The sequence below is a fragment of the Salmo salar genome, chromosome ssa11 (assembly GCF_905237065.1).
Source record: "Salmo salar chromosome ssa11, Ssal_v3.1, whole genome shotgun sequence".
NCBI classification, from domain to species: domain Eukaryota; kingdom Metazoa; phylum Chordata; class Actinopteri; order Salmoniformes; family Salmonidae; genus Salmo; species Salmo salar.
This window is the reverse complement of record NC_059452.1, coordinates 24,991,583-25,008,355: the sequence shown is the minus strand read 5'-3', so window position 1 is coordinate 25,008,355 and position 16,773 is coordinate 24,991,583. Positions and strand designations below refer to the sequence as shown.

Sequence of the window (16,773 nt, the reverse complement as noted above, 5' to 3'; positions counted from 1 at the left end):
TATGGCGCCAATTATTTCCCTAAACTGGAGCGGACATTTCCTGCTGTGTCCCCCTGTTATTATGTGACTGTCTTTGGCTAGCAGGGACTTGTGCATTTTGGGACACCACCTGCTCTCGAGTCAACAAGAACAGTCACATCAGGATTCAGCAGTCATAAATAAGAAAGACACAATGCTGTCTGCTTTCGTTGCTAAAAGAGTGAGTTGTATTTGGAATATAAACGTTAGGCTACACGGACTATTAACCGTGTATCCTCATTTACGTTGTATTTTTTTAAAACTTTTGTACTTTCTCTATTCACACGTACATGGGTCTACACACACCGTCATTTGCTCATTCACACATAATATGCACATACATTTATACTGGCTCTACACGCACACTCGCATACAATCTGCTGCTTCTGATGCCTTGTCAATTTACCCCTATACATATCTACCTCCATCACTCCGGCTTCTCTGCACATTGTAAATATGGTATTGGAACTGACCCGGTATATAGTTTTTGTTAAATGTTTTATTTCACCTTTATTTAACCAGGTAAGCTAGTTGAGAACAAGTTCTCATTAACAACTGCGACCTGGTATAGTATGCTTACTTACTGTGTTCTTCATATTTCTTCTTATTTCTCGTTTTTTTTCTTCTAGTTTTAGCAACATTGTTTTTGATTATTGCATTGTTGGGCTTTGAGTTTGCAAGAAAGATATTCCACTGTACTTGGGCATGTGGCATTGAAACTTGTTAGGACAGTCGATTGGATGTAGTAGCTAACGTTAACTAGCTAGCTAGATCGATGACATTAGTTATCTAACTTAGCTAGAAAATGTTAAGACTGGCAAGCTAGTGGGCTAGAAATGCTGTCTATTCTGACTGAAGCTAACTAAAGTTAGCCCATAAACCTAGTGAGTTTGAAAGTAATTTTCTGCTCTCTCTTTTCAAACAGAATTGTAAAGTTGTGTAGGATATGAAGGTACACTTGTGCAACCAACCTCATGTTTTGTAGCTAATGGAAGGGCAGCAGTCCAATTAATGCATAGTGGTAGCTAGCTATGTAAAATTATGCTCAAGGACGAAGGTACTCTTCTATTGGACTGTCATCTGAATTAGCCTAGCCTATGATCTTTGCCAGTCTGTCCTGTAGGGTACTCACAAGTCAGTCATTGTAAGCTACTTTTCTAGCATTAAATATCCATGTTGTTGTGTACAGTCAGTCCAGTTGTTGGTAATGATGTTGTTTATCTTGTCCAGCTGGTAAGTGGGGTATGCCAGGCATCATGGAGACCAGCTGTGGCAGAACTAGTAACTACACGGGGTTACAAAGGAGAGGCACCTGATGACTCTAGGGGTGACCTAATTGAGATCCCCCTGCCCCCCTGGACAGAGAAGGATGGCGAGACCATGGACATCAAGAGACGGCACCTGCTCTTCCAAAGCCGAAAGAGGGGCATGCTAGAGAATTGCATATTTCTCAGGTGAGTGGACCACTGATCATACTATATATATTTTAGTATTGATTTTAGTCTTCTATTTAATCCTGAGCAAAGCTCATACTGTGATAGAGCCCACAATAGAGATATAAGGAATTTATAAACCATCAGGTTTAAGGTCAGGCAGCATATTTGTGGTCAGTAGCAGAGGCATGATTTAATTATAGTGTGCAACTTACAATATGTGTATCTGAGTCTTGGACACATCTCAAAACCATACACTTGCACATCCCAATCAAATAGTCTTAATACAATGAGCGAGCACCAGTTAAGACAGTATGACAGACTGATCAATGATCCTAGCATCAACTGGGACATCTACTCTTATTTTCAAGCTGATCTGCTTGACTTTCTTAGCATTATGGTGAGCCAATTTGCCCATTCTATATGAGATGTCTGTTGAAGTTAACTGAATGTGTGTTGTCATTCCCTCATCTCAACAGAAGCCCAGCCTGTACCTGATGTGTGCACAGGTGAAATCATGGACCTACTGAAGGAGTTCACTAAGAACAGGGATCAGGAACAGACGCTGGACACACCCAACCTGGAATACCTGGACAAGGGGAGGCAGTGAAGCCTGGGCTGACACATCCCTCTCAGGGTGTTTTCACATATAGTCCTCTTTAAAGTGAACTCTGGGGTAAAAAAGAAGAAGCAAAAGATCTCAGTTCTCTTTGTATTCACACTGCCCTTGCCTTTGAATAAGGACTCAACTTTTTTTGCCAGTTCACTTCACCTATTTTGTTGTCAGTCTTCTTTGCATTCATATTGCTATGTTTAGAAAGGAACCAATATCTTTTTCCAACATTCATTCAATGCACTGTGGGTGCAGGACAAGACATTCCATCAGAATGTGTTATTGGACAACAATATATACCATATACCTATGTACATTTTGGAAGCTAATAGATTGCATTTAGTTAAAAATTAGACATAATTGTGATCAGAAGATTAACATCTAAATATTATTGGTAACAGAATAACTGCAGATTAAATAATGCTGTAATAGAACTGTTGCCTGGGCGCTGAGGACGTGAATTTCGATTAAGGCAGCTCTGATGGAGGGGTTGGGTTAAAAAGCGGAAGACATATTTCAGTTGAATACATTCAGTTGGACAACTGACCAGGTATCCCACTTTTCCCTTTTACACCCATTGTAGGCTACTGCCCCTTTAAGAGCTAGAATCGATTTTGTACCTCATGTTGCGATTTTTACCAAATTATGTTGCCGTCTTCTCACACTATTCAAACCCCACGGTCGAATAAACAGCGCATGAAGTTATCTTAGCCTATAGATCACATATTGCAAACAATTATCTGAACTAAAAACTCCACGCATATTTTGGCATTTCTGTACATCCTTGCTAATCAATATCCTTAAACGGCACACGTTTTTTCCCCCGCGAAACTGAACATTACCATTTTATCTCATTTGTGGCACCAATGTGGGGGGCAATTGCAGTGAACACAGTGTTGCAGTAGTCTACTGTGTGGTGCGGGAATAATGACAAGCGATTCTGGGGATCGTTGTGTTCACATTGCCCTAAAAATGGGAACAGGACCGTGGAATTCATGGTCCGGTTCGAACAGAACTCAGTCCACCTCTCGCGATGGTCTAAGTTCTGTTCGGTTCTTTCTTTGGTGGTCTGAGTTCTTTTGGATTGTTCACACAATCACACTGCACAAAAAAATTTAGCGGGGGAAAAATATTGTCTGGAAGGGACCAAGTATGAAAACACCCTCAGAGAATGCTAATGGTTCTCATTTACCAGAGAAACCCTCTTAGACAAGGACAATTCCTGCATCAAGCCATTGCACTACACGCATATTTCTATCACTGGCCTTATTCATAAGACCTTCAACACAGAATGAAAATAATGTGTTGGTTCCATGAGCTGAAATAAAAGATCACAGAAATGTTCCATATGCACAAAAAGCTTATTTCTCTCAAATGTTGTTCACACATTTGTTTATATCCTTGTTAGTGAGCATTTCCCCTTTGGCATTTCATCCACCCTGTTCATGTTTGGTTTCTAGTGAATACGACCAAGGTGCTTGGGTGGGTTGAAGTGTCAGTGCATGGACACCAGGGGGAAGCAAAACTACTGTTTCATTCCCTTTTTGCACCTCAATTGAACATCACTGCTAATCACAGGTCTAACGTAACATACTGGGAATGCAGATTCTAAAACATGAAGCTCAATACTCACTCTTAAATGCAGAGAGGCAGGCACCAAAACAGTTAATAGTTAAATTATATAAGGTTATTGTGGGTTGCACTGGCAAGCTATGGACAATCATGCTGTCCTTGATGTCTGTAATTAGCTTTCAGCTCAGTAACTCAGGCTAAGATGATTCATAATGTAGCTAGATAGCTGCATAAATTAATAGGTAATTCTCTCCTTTCACCCTGAATGAGTAAACGTATGATTACCTGGCTATAATGAGAGTGGGTGCACCTGCTGTGCATAATGTTTGTGCGAGTGTGTGTGTATGTTTGCACTGGGTGCGTGTAACCGGTGTGAAATGGCAAGTTAGCGGGTGCGCGCTAATAGTATTTCAATCAGTGACGTCACTCGCTCTGAGGCCTTGAAGTTGTTGTTTCCCTTGCTCTGCAAGGACTGCGGATTTTGTGGAGCGATGGGTAATGATGCTTCGACTGTAACTCGACGATGTGCGCGGAGGATCGCTGGTTCGAGCCCAGGTAGGGGCGAGGAGAGGGACGGAATCTGCATGCTGGTGAGTGTGAGTATGCGCGTCAAATAGTTCTTAAATTGCAGATTGTATTTGCAATTTACACATAAACAGTGTTTCTTTGTCCCCCTGCTACCACAGTGACTTGTGTTGACAGTGGTAGGAGTTTCTCTGAGAGACAAACAGGGAGGTGCAGAGAATTCGAACAGAAATGAGACGAAGTCACCAGAACCATTGTGCTGGACACGCAGGCGATTACAGGGAACAGTCTCAGCTCACCAGCACAGACACAATTTGCACTTCAATAGTCTGTACCCAGGCTACTTCCTCGTTTGGCGTAAATCTTAAAGTGATTTGCACACAATTGATCATAGATTAAATTGCCATACACAGTAATTTTACGTACAACTCCTGCATGGACAGGGTGAGGTGGAGATGCTGGGTGTAATTTTACATACAGCTCCTGCATGGACAGGGTGAGGTGGAGATGCTGGGTGTAATTTTACATACAGCTCCTGCATGGACAGGGTGAGGTGGAGATGCTGGGTGTAATTTTACATACAACTCCTGCATGGACAGGGTGAGGTGGAGATGCTGGGTGTAATTTTACATACAGCTCCTGCATGGACAGGGTGAGGTGGAGATGCTGGGTGTGTGTCTTTAAATAGCACACTGTGATGTCAGCAGAGTCCCCCTCTGTGTCATCTCTGTGTCATCTCTGTGTCATCTCTGTGACTTTCCTGCCATCTGTCCCACTTCAGAGACATGGACTGGACACATCTTCTTCTGACCTCTGTCTGTCTGTCCTTTTTTTTATATCTGTCTCTGTCAGTGTTCGGCTATTTACCTGACTGACGTTCAGTCTGTCTGTATATCTTTGTGTTCGGCCACTCATCCGGGTGTCATTATTTCCAACACCACTAGTGTCAAAGATGTATTGGCCTGTGACAAGTTTGTATTTTTATATTTCTTCAATTGATTTCTTTATCATCTTACTTCTTAATTGTTTGTCTTAATTAGGTTTTAATCTGAAAAAATTAGAAACCTGCTGAGAAACAGTTGTCTGATGTGGATGTTCAGAGCGCACATTCTGTAGGACGTGTATCTGAACATATCGTTTCCTGTACTGCATGTTCTGTAGGAGCGTCTGTACATGTGTATCTGAACATATAGTTTCCTGTACTGCATGTTCTGTAGGAGCGTCTGTACATGTGTATCTGAACATATCGTTTCCTGTACTGCATGTTCTGTAGGAGCGTCTGTACATGTGTATCTGAACATATCGTTTCCTGTACTGCATGTTCAGTAGGAGCGTCTGTACATGTGTATCTGAACATATCGTTTCCTGTACTGCATGTTCAGTAGGAGCGTCTGTACGTGTGTATCTGAACATATCGTTTCCTGTACTGCATGTTCTGTAGGAGCGTCTGTACATGTGTATCTGAACATATCGTTTCCTGTACTGCATGTTCTGTAGGAGCGTCTGTACATGTGTATCTGAACATATCGTTTCCTGTACTGCATGTTCTGTAGGAGCGTCTGTACATGTGTATCTGAACATATCGTTTCCTGTACTGCATGTTCAGTAGGAGCGTCTGTACATGTGTATCTGAACATATCGTTTCCTGTACTGCATGAAATAAACTTAGATCATGTGGGTGTGACTTTAATCAAACAAACTCAATGTGCACTTTCCTTTGCTCACATGGCAATGGTCCCGTTTCCATTTCCTCACTTAACAATGGTCCCATGTGGCTCAGTTGGTAGAGTATGGTGCCTTCACAGCAGGGTTTTGGGTTCAATTCCCATTGGGGACCATTACAAAAATGTACTCACTCACTACTGTAATTGCTCTGGATAAGAGCGTCTGCTAAATGACTATAATGTAATTTAGCCCTGTTCTCTCACTATTAAATGATACACCTCACCTGTGAATTCTACCTATCAGGCTTTCATGTGCTGCACAGTTCATGTTTTTCCATTCCCGTTAAGCTTGTTTGGAGTGTGGATCTGTTTGTCGCCCACAGCCGCCCACTCTCCCCATCTCCAAGCCGACGTGTTCCTGTCTTCTTGTAGCGCTGTGTCTCTGTGTTGTGACAGCTCTTAGTTTTATCCTCCGCTCTACACTACCGCCAATCTCTGCTCCCCTGGAATTAAAATTGTACCCCTCTCTCTTTCTTCACTCTCTCTCTCCCTCTCCTCAACATGTCTTCTCATTCTCTCTGTACTTGAGAGAAGCCTGCAGGAAGGGAGCTGTACAACAGAGAGAAAATACTGTAGTAGTTTCACCATTCTACTACTAATAACCTGTATTCAGGGCCAATTTTCCTGCCAGGTCATGTGGTCAGGAAAAACTTCTGTTGTGCACAGGTTTAGAATACTTAACACGAACATGCACACATCCCCTCTCCTTCATGCTCAGAGTTAACAGGGTTTCTGTAGTTGACTCAAAAATAACCACATGTCAAAGATCAATAGTTTAAATTAACTATTGAAAATAAAATGTATTAAAAAGAAGCTCACAGGAGGGAGTAGGGCAGATGTATGTAGGAAGTGGAATTGTAAAATACTGAAGGTCTATTCTGTTCTGGTTGTAACGACAGTGTGTGAGCATTAGGAATGAACTGTGTGGGAAGCAATGTGTGTGGGTTGTGGTGTGTTTTTTAAACACTTGAGAAAAGGACAAAATAATACAACTGTGTGTAAACCAGCACTTAGAAACCACTTTTACAGCCTGTCAAAAATAGTGAAAACATACTCCTGTATGAGTCCAAACTGACCTCTATCATGTTGTTACTCATTAGATTAGCTACCAAGTTCTGAAATGCATAGCTGTGAAAATATGAAGGTAAACTACATCTACAGTAATTGTCAAAGCAAGGCAGCTTGCTTTGACAGAAAACCAGTGTATGTATCATTCCTCTAAGAACTGAGTTTGATGTTCAAGTTGAAGGCCAGATTTGCAGGTGAGTTTCAGACTTGATTCTTCACAACAGTGTTTTTACTGCAACAGAACTACTGTTTCAACTAGTACTAGCCAGTGGGAACAGTTGGAAACCTTACTAAGTTCCTCTGGTGGAAATCAAATAGGGAGAGAAAGCCACAAGCCACTATGAAATACCACAGTAAATCAGATTTAGAAAAACAACAAAAACAATTTTAGAAGTTTCTTCTTTTTATGTACACATTTCTATATTTATACACTGTACAGATTTCAAAAAAATAAATGGTTGATATATAAGATTGTGCACCCCACAGATGTGTGACTAAAGAGAGAACAGAAGAGAGCAAGAGATGGGACAAAGGGATGTCAAGGACATACAGATATCAACATCCCCAATGAACACTGATGAGTTTTTACATACACAATTTTCATTTATCCTTTATACAATGTCACAAAATCCTGGCCTGTTTTGGACAATCCTCCTCGTATCTCCACCAATATCTGTGTCGCGAGCCATAATCAGACATTTAGGGTGATTTCAATCTGAGTGAACACTGATCAGTTTTCAGATTTATTTAGATCTGTGTTTTGAATTGTTACTGGGCTTTTCTAGGGCCAAGGAAGGACTCTACTAAGAATCCCAGCTCAATGCCTCAGAGGCAAACGGACCATACCTGGCTTCTGGACCTATTTTCAGACAAATAATACATTTTAACCTGAATCGTGCCATTTTATCTGTGTTTCCTATTCTGGCTGATCTTTTCAATTTAATGCTGCGTCTGATACATAATGATGTATCGTTTGCTTGTGTGCTCAGTATGAGGCAGGGAAGTGACTCTGTTCCCAGTTATTTTAGGAGCAGGTAGGTGCTCTGCTATGTTCTGCTCTGCCTGGAGAGATTGCAGTGATGCAAATGAGGTGATGATCATTGTCTGTCTCACCTTTTCTCTGTGACACTTGGGGAGTGAGAGCATATGGAGGAGAGGGGGAGGGGTGTTGTTTAAGAGCACCTTGTGCCAAAAAGCATGTGTGTCACAGTGGGGTTTTAAAGTACGTCAGCACTGACGTCTGGAGACCTCGCCTGTCTTAGTCTCAGTGTGTTGGGCCAGACCTAGAGCGGAGGGACAGCGTGTTGGGCCAGACCTAGAGCGGAGGGACAGCGTGTTGGGCCAGACCTAGAGCGGAGGGACAGTGTGTTGGGCCAGACCTAGAGCGGAGAGACAGCGTGTTGGGCCAGACCTAGAGCGGAGGGACAGCGTGTTGGGCCAGACCTAGAGCGGAGGGACAGCGTGTTGGGCCAGACCTAGAGCGGAGGGACAGCGTGTTGGGCCAGACCTAGAGCGGAGGGACAGTGTGTTGGACCAGAACTAGAGCGGAGGGACAGTGTGTTGGGCCAGAACTAGAGCGGAGGGACAGCGTGTTGTGGTTCTGTAAGCCACCTATTAAATGATAAACCAGAACACAAGGCCCCTGATGCACACAGGCCTGAGTGAACAGTCCCTCTGCCCAACAGAAGAGGGCTAGAATAGAATATGCTGTATGTGGTATTGTCAGATGTAATGAGCTCCCCTCTCCCTTCTCTTTCCTTCTCTCTTCACTCAGACTCTCGAACATGTCTATCGCCCCTCCCCAACCAACCCATAAACCCCAACAAATAGAAAGTAGACACATGCCCTTAGTCACGTTCCAACATCCCAGTAATCATTAGCGTCTCCTCCTTAGCGATCAGCGGCAACATAAATAATTAACTGAACATCTAAATTACTTTATACAGAATAAAAACAGCCAAAAAAACAGATTCCATATTAAGAAAATGAAAATGGCAAAAGCGAACACCGAGCACACATACATACACGGTAAATACAAACTAACAGTCAGATGTTGACACACTCATACACACATTGCAAACACACACACATATCCAGTAGACACAAATAAACAGTCAAATGTAAACAGAAAATAGGTTTAGTTGATATTATTACTCTTGTAGCTATCCTTCAGCCCATTGTGTGATGAGAGAGAGACTTAAGCTTGGAACAGGTCACACCAGGATGACATCAGGAGCAGTACAGAGCAGAGGGGGTCTGGCCAGTAATGGAACAGCCTGGTCCTGAAGCAGGACAGAACAGAGGGGGTTTGCTTTGTAACAGCCGTGGTCCTGAAGACCCACTAACACCCTAACTATCTAACATCAGGAGCAGGACAGAGCAGAGGGGGTTTGGCCAGTAATGGAACAGCCCTCCACTAAGACCCTAAACATTTATCTACTAACATTCTTATAACAATGTGTTCTGTAACATGCACACTAATGAATAAGATGTTGACTAAATGACTTACAGACTAAGTGACGTAACAGACACAGATTCCAACAGACAGGCAGAATTACACAAAATGACTGACAGAGACAAACAGGTAACGTTAACAACCTTGATGGGGACAAGATCAATTGGCTTAGTGCTCCATTGGAAACAAAACTGACTTGGTAGGGGGAGGTGCATTTATTTATGGTTATCTGCAGTGGATGATGCAATTGAGAGAAAGCAGCTCAGATGAAGACTGGTGGTTCATGTCAAGTTCCTCCTCTGTTTACTGTTCCACACCAGGCAGCAGGCACTACCCTACAGACTGTACCCCTCTCTCTCTCTGTCACTGCTTAGCTGCTGTGACCTCTCCAAGTCTTCAAACATATCCAGTAGAATACTGATGATTATTATTGTCATCATTATTATCAGTAATATTGTCGTTATTCATTTGATAGCAGTGCAAGCCCAATACTTTCACACACTTGCACTCACACTTGCACTCGTATTCACACGCTAACTTTTGCTGGCACACACACACACACACACACACACACAGAGAGAGATTACGACGCAATAATAGCTGTCTTTTTGCTTCTATTTACTGTCTCTGGAAGAACATTTTGATTGGTCTCTTTAGGCTTTTTAAAAACAAACAAAAAACACAACATTGATGACTTTACTCTTTTTCTGTCATTATTATAATTTTTTCTCTCCAGAAAATAGGAACGTCTTTTTACATTTCCCCCATGGACCAGTGTAAATGATCAGTCATTTTCTCCTTTTTTGATCTAGAACTTCATTTAGAGTTACAGCACATCACCCACAGAACGCACAGACAACAAGGGGGTCCAGCCAGGGAAGAATCACTACAGTGGTGCCAGAGAAAGAGATCAGAGATGATGAATGGGGTGGAGTGACAGTGTCACGTCTAATTCCATTATCATCCAGACAGTCCGTCCCTCTTCTATTCCAATGGTTTACCTCTCTCTCTCTATCGATCCTTCCTGTTGTATTCTCTGTGTGTTTGCAGAAGAGAACGAAACAATGGGTCAACATGGGAAGCAAAAAAACAATAATGAACAGCTAACCAGATTGCTTCTGATGACAGAGAGAGCAGTGATTAGGGAGAAAAGACGCCTCCCTTCACTGCCACAGGAGAACGATGGAGAGACACAGGATGAATGGTGGAACTGGATTCCTGGCCCAGGTCACTGGCTTGTAGGTCAGTCTGTCACACAGTCACAGATATAATGTTTCCTGGAAGACAGGCCCTTCACCAGCTCCTTACGCAGGATTCTTATATGGTCTATTTGAACCTGTTTTTGTTGGTTGCTGAGGCTCACCCTAGGGCTGGCAGAGTGTACTGCTCCAGAGTAAAACAGAGTAAAGGTGGACCAAGGAGAAAAAACAACGGTTGAGAGGAAAGTATGACTTAAAAGCAACAAGACTCAGAAAGGACCCGGCTTAACAGAGGGGAGTAGAGGAAGGAGAAGTTCACTGGGGATCTGAGAGAGGACAGGCAGGAGGAGAGAGTGGATGCGTTGGGTGGATGCGTTGGATGGCTATTTGTACCCATGTTCTGCAGCGAGTCAGCCTTGTGCATAACGATAGGGTGGGAGAGCAGGGCAGGGGACTGGGATGGTCTGGGTGGATGTGACTGGACCTACAGTATCAGGCCTTGAGGGCATGCCACTGCTGCACGGCATTACGAGGTTTACCCATCATGTCCTTCCAGTGCTTCACCTCCGCCGGACCACTCTTCCACGAGAGATAGATCTGAGAGAGAGGGAGGGTGGGAAGAAAGAGAGGAAAAGAAGGGGATAGGGGAGGAGGGCAGGAGGAGAGAGAGAGAGTGAAAGAGAGCGAGGGGGGGTGAGATGGATGATGTAAGCAGGATATCTGACATCACAGAGATCGATATTACTCATACTCAAACATGGCAAAACAGAGAGAGATAAATTAAACTCTCTGAAGTCTGGAGTGTCCCTGCTGTCACCATAAAGCTTGCCAATCACCCTAATCTGAACTTAATTCATATCGGGAGCTGAGGAGTCATTAAGATGAAACAGCTGTTTTACTCTCAGCAATTTTCAGAGCAGGGGAAACAGGGGGAAAGATTTGTGTGAGAATGAGACTTATGTTTAGACACAGAGATGGAGGCTCCCAAGCAAGCCGCAGCTGTGTTTTACTGGTGGTGATTAGACTGTGGGTGAAAGGGCCAGCGCCTGTGATGAGCCGAGCTTGGTTTACTGAGGGGTCACTATCAGACAGTGGATCCATAGTAAGGAAGCCTGTATGAGGGTTACAGTGTGTCAGAAAGTCAGTAGGATAGTGCCTCTGTGTGCCACAAACAAACCACACAATCAATGAATATCAATCTCACTGTGTCAGTATGTAAGAGCAATCTTGAGACAGTGACTGTTAATGTGTCTTTGTGTTAGTGTGTGTGAGAGCAGGGTCATTGTGTGTGTTGTGTGTGTGTGTGTGTGTGTGTGTGTGTCAGTGTGTGCCAGCAGGGGTCAGTGTGGACTGGTGATGTACGTGGCTGGTGGTCTGGGCGTTACGAGGGGGCGGTACCTTGCCGATGACGTCGTTGCGGCTGAGCTTGTCCTTGTCCATGACGGTGATGATGATGGTGGTCTCTCGGAGCACGTGGGCGGGGACGTCGAAGGGGAAGGACTCGTTGAACACGGGGTTCAGACAGCACTTCATTGTCACCGTCTTCTTCTTCTCCACACGCTTGTCCTTGTGCATCAGCCACAGCTTCACATAGGGATCTGATGGGGGAGACACATCACTTAAACACAGAGGCAGCATCCCAAATGGCACCCTATCCCTATACAGTACACTTATTTTGACCAGGGCTCATAGAAAGTAGTGCACTATATAGGGAATAGGGTTCCATTTGGGATGCCGTATGAATGGAGAGATACTGAAACCACATTGACACATGTTAAGGTAGACAGACTGTAGCACAGGAAACAGGTGATGACACTGTATGAGTACTGTATGTACTGTACCGGAGGTGCCTCCAATGTCCATGGCTTTGAGGTTGCGGGCTTTGATGATGGTCACAGTGATGGTGTTGGCTTGAGGGTTGTAGCACAGTGACACCAGCAGGTCTCCTCGACTCCCCTGAGAAACACAATGACATCACCACTCACCAACCCTCTCTCTCCCACCATCTCCTCCACCCCCTTCTGTCTCCCAGTCATCCCTCCTTCTCCTTGTTCCCTCTCTCCTCTCCTTCCCCCTCATCTCCCCTCCTCCCCTGTCCCTCTGCAACTGTCGTTGTCTGTGTGTGTACATTACTCACGCTGCCGTCACTGCAGGGCTTCAGCTCCTTCCAGTAGGTCTGCTGGTTGCCCAGGTCCACCTTGTTAAGGGGGATGGACACCTCCCCGATGGGGTCGTTCCTGCTGAAGCGATCGTAATCCAGCACCTGCATATAGAGGGTCCTCTGGATCACCTTCTCATAGGGGAACCCTGGGGGGAACAGACAGATACATATACAGACAGATAAGAGGCTGATATGTGCTGCACAGAGATTTAAGGAGTACTCTTTAAGACTTCATACAGGATAACCAATAGCCATAAAGTCTAGTTATGTGTATAGATGTGTTTTTTATAATGTGCAGTAGTTGTACTGTAGCTTTTTAAATGGTTTTTTATTGAACCTTTATTTAACTAGGCAAGTCAGTTAAGAACAAATGTTTATTTACAATGATGGCCTACCGGGGAACAGTGGGTTAACTGCCTTGTTCAGGGGCAGAACGACAGATTTTTACCTTGTCAGCTCAGGGATTCAATCCAGCAACCTTTTGGTTACTGGCCCAACACTCTAACCACTAGACTACCTGCCACCCCGCTAGAGTATATGTGTGTCCCAAATGGCATCCTATTCCCTATGTAGTGCACTACTTTTGACCAGGGCCCATAGGGCTGTGGACAAAAGTAGTGCACTATATATGGAATAGGGCACCATTAGGTATGCAGACTCTGTTTGCAGGGTGATTTCACAGTCTGACCTTCAAACAGGAAGGTCTCGTTCCAGCGAGGGTTGAGGTTCTTCCTCTTGACCTTAGTCTCCAGCTTGTGCTTCTTGTCAGGCAGCAGGTAGAGTTTGACGAAGGGGTCTGAGGTGCCAGAGAAGTCCTTGGCGGGAAGCTCCTGGCCCGTGAGGATCTTGACGGTCAGGGTGGAGTCCTGGAAGCTGTAGCCCACACTGAACTGGATCCGGCCCAGCTTCTCAACCACAGGCCCTTCTGTGTCCTCTTCTGAGCCCGGAGAGAGCTGGGAGAGAACAGCAGCAGAGAAATGTAATATTTATCCAGTCTATACGATGGTAGAATCGCAATTGCATACTCCTTGTGTCCTCTCTCCTCGACTCCTACTCAAAACGCATTGGAGGAGAAGGTCAGAGGGGAGGAAAGAGAGAGGAGTATGCAATTGAGATTCTCCCTATGTACACTCAACAACCCTCATCCCACTACCCCCACCCTTTCCCAGCATGGAACACACAGATGAAACACTCAGGGACATGGACACCCAAGGTGAACAAGGAGCTTTATTTCCCATCCACAAGGGGGCAGTCAAACAGCACTGGAACTCACGTGCAATGCCGCCATCATGCTAGCCTAACGTTCAGATAATGTTATGTCATATGTCTGGGCTTTACTAAGCGATAAGGGAGGGAGCAATGGGAGAGAAGGTATATCTGGAGATGAGAGGCAGGAGATATTCTGTGAGTAGAGAGACCCCTTGCCTAACTGGAGCTGGGCCCCGAGGGAGGGAAGGAAATCCAGTTAAAAGGCTACTATCTGATAGAGGGGGACCAGAGGCTTGGCCCAAGGTGCAGTTCCTGGAATTTAATCTCACATTCTGTATTCTCTCCCACACATCTCGCTGTTGCTCTGCCTCCCCGTTCTAAATCTGATCATCTCTCCTCCTTCACTGTCTAGGTGTCTGATGTCTGTCTGTCTTTCATAAACACACACATGCGCACACAGACATACACACATGGACGCATGAATGCACACACTGGCTTTCAGACAGCTCTCTCCTGAAATCTGTCCCACCTACAGTTGTCAACATTTTTCAGGGTCAATCTGTTTTTTCATCATTTTATTTATACTTTTTGCCCAATCGCTTCGCCATAAACCAGATAGATACAGAACCTCCACAAAATACAACCACATACTGAGCCCACCTACACTATACACATCTCTCCACCCCCAGACCATGTGAGTGTCAGAACACTAGGTTAATCATATTATTAACATAATATGTTCACACCCCAATCTCTTGTGGCAGACTGACGTAGCTGGCCAGCTCACACAAGATTTGATTCTGGGTACCGGGATTAATGAAATTCGCTCACCTTTGTAAACGCACATAAAACTCCTAAACTCCTCCATAGGTAGTATCACAATGACCCCCCCCCCCCCCAAAATAAAAAAGAAATAAAATGTGCCTCAGTGATAAAAAACTAAAAGTTACAGTTATTAACTAGGCCTAGTGAAAGTCTTCGACCCACATAGTGAGAGACCAGAGATGGAAAGAGACCGTGGCCAACTGCAGGTCTGATCCAACTGACAGGCCCTGTTGGCTCCCCCTCAAAGTGAAAGTATCCTCATTAAGCATCATCGGGACCTCCATAACGCAGACGTGCAACCCACATAATAACACAGGCCCATCCCCCACCCGCGCCCTGTCCACCCAGCACTCACAGCACTGTGTTCTCAGCGTAATTACCAGCTTTTGCTGAATAAAGCATATTCTACTGAGTTTCTCCATTGTGATAGCCAAGCTGGGTTGGGAAATGTCATGTAATTAGCATGTTTTGTCATGCTACAAGTGGGTGGCGGTGGGAAAACCCATAGACATGCAGAGAGGAGTACAGATGAACAATCATTAACACAGACAGACAGACAGACAGGGAGGGAGGGTGCAGGTTTTCTCACCATGTGAATGTCGCTGGAGGTGACAGAGTTGGCCAGGTCTGTGACGGAGGAGTTCCCGAGGCGGCCTGCCTCATCTGGGGTCTGGCTCCCAGGTTTACCCAGGCTCCTGCTGGAGGGGGGGGGGGACAGAGACACAGTCAGGACGGACAGTGAGAGAGAGGCCAACGGAGCACTAGGAGAATCCTGCTTCTGAAGACAAAGAGCCAGCCTCAGGTCTGTGATGGCTTCCCACCACAACTGAGGCTGCAAGGTCTTGTGTCAGGGCTGAACTATCCAGAGTCCAGATCTGAATGTGACTGATAATGTCCCCAGACTTGGGAGTAACATGGGAATGTTAGTGACTTACACACACACACGCATACACACACACGCATACATGCACACTTAGTTCCAAACCTTAGTCACTACAAGCATGTAGCAGTGTGATATTTGCAAAACAGCCACAAAAATCAACACAATTAATGAACAAAAGAGTAAAAGAGAGAGGACAGGGTGGGGGAGGACTGGGTGTTGGAGACAGTGTTCCTAGACAATATGTTGTAACAGTCTGTTGAGCAGGAGACATGCTGAGCTGTAGCAGGTGACACAAGTCAAGACACATAGACAGACAACACTAATTACAGGTTACACACTGGAAAATGACAAGAGGAAGAGAGAGAGGAAAAACAGTGCAGGTGTACGGTAGAAATGGAGGGAGAGGAAGTGGGATTAGGAATGGGTGCTGTGGGAAAGATGAGTGCAGAAGAAGAAGTAGATTTGAAGATTTATCTCTGCAGAGAAAAGGGGGGATTTGTCTTTGTTAAGACTAGGAGGATTAACAGAATGAACAAAGTGAGGTTACTGACTCAAATGAACGTGAGACAGAGACAGACACCAGACATAGTTCAGTTGAAGCTGGAAGAGAAATAGAGGAGATAGGAGAGGATAAGAGGCCTGGGAAAAAAAACAAAGACTTACTTTTAGTAAGAGAGCACAATAAGGGCTAAAGAATAGAGATGAGAAACGGACTAGATATGGGCATGTAAAATAAGAGGTCGAGTCAGAGAGGGAGGGAGATGGCTGGAGGCAGTACATCAGAAAGGCTGACAGGAAAAAGAAGTAGGCGAGCGAGAGAAAAAGAGAAAAGGAGGGATAAGATGTGATGTGGGAGGGTATAAACATAACACACACACAACATGTTAACCGCCAAATAGATACAAGGAACTAATCGTTAGGCTGAGTGAGGTTAATCCCAATCCAGAGGGATGTTAGAGGATGCATGTGGGCATGTTAGCCATATGGGTTATCAAGGAGGAGGGAGGATGGTAATTGTGGTTCCTGAAGTATCAGTAATTCTGTGGTTGAGGCTACAGATGTCTGTGTTCCTGGTCGTTTGAGGGGTC

General features: G+C 44.6%; 2 protein-coding genes across 4 annotated transcripts in view; one reads left to right on the top strand and one right to left on the bottom strand.

The window, feature by feature from the left end:
* Positions 1–29: 29 nt before the first annotated feature.
* Positions 30–3,409, top strand: LOC106562323 (succinate dehydrogenase assembly factor 2, mitochondrial). 3 transcript variants are annotated; one of them, XM_014127128.2, is made up of 4 exons: positions 30–199; positions 1,249–1,472; positions 1,731–1,810; positions 1,919–3,409. In XM_014127128.2, exons 1-4 carry the CDS (start codon positions 173–175, stop codon positions 2,059–2,061), a joined length of 474 nt encoding a protein of 157 aa, XP_013982603.1. In that variant the 5' UTR covers positions 30–172; the 3' UTR covers positions 2,062–3,409. The 3 variants fall into 3 exon arrangements, 1 of the variants encoding a protein (XP_013982603.1); XR_001319007.2 differs by lacking the exon at positions 1,731–1,810 and adding an exon at positions 541–583 and having other exon boundaries at positions 37–199; positions 1,931–3,409; XR_006757536.1 differs by lacking the exon at positions 1,731–1,810 and having other exon boundaries at positions 37–199; positions 1,931–3,409.
* Positions 3,410–8,874: 5,465 nt separating this feature from the next.
* The window catches only part of LOC106562326 (synaptotagmin-7), a 103,706-nt gene continuing 95,807 nt past the window's right edge, over positions 8,875–16,773 (bottom strand). The window contains exons 7-12 of the mRNA XM_045689229.1: positions 15,392–15,500; positions 13,457–13,721; positions 12,745–12,914; positions 12,449–12,563; positions 12,006–12,205; positions 8,875–11,204 (exon numbers count right to left, since the gene is read on the bottom strand). Coding sequence (XP_045545185.1) covers positions 11,100–11,204; positions 12,006–12,205; positions 12,449–12,563; positions 12,745–12,914; positions 13,457–13,721; positions 15,392–15,500 — 964 coding nt within the window. The 3' untranslated portion in view covers positions 8,875–11,099. The remainder of the gene's footprint in view (positions 11,205–12,005; positions 12,206–12,448; positions 12,564–12,744; positions 12,915–13,456; positions 13,722–15,391; positions 15,501–16,773) is intronic.

What these genes read in the sequence shown, in the direction of transcription:
- LOC106562323 (XM_014127128.2), top strand. Translation starts at nt 173, where the DNA reads ATGCTGTCTGCTTTCGTTGCTAAAAGA. An exon ending in CTGCTTTCGTTGCTAAAAGA is followed by an intron (nt 200 to 1,248) that starts GTGAGTTGTATT and finishes TATCTTGTCCAG; the next exon opens with CTGGTAAGTGGGGTATGCCA. An exon ending in GAGAATTGCATATTTCTCAG is followed by an intron (nt 1,473 to 1,730) that starts GTGAGTGGACCA and finishes CCAATCAAATAG; the next exon opens with TCTTAATACAATGAGCGAGC.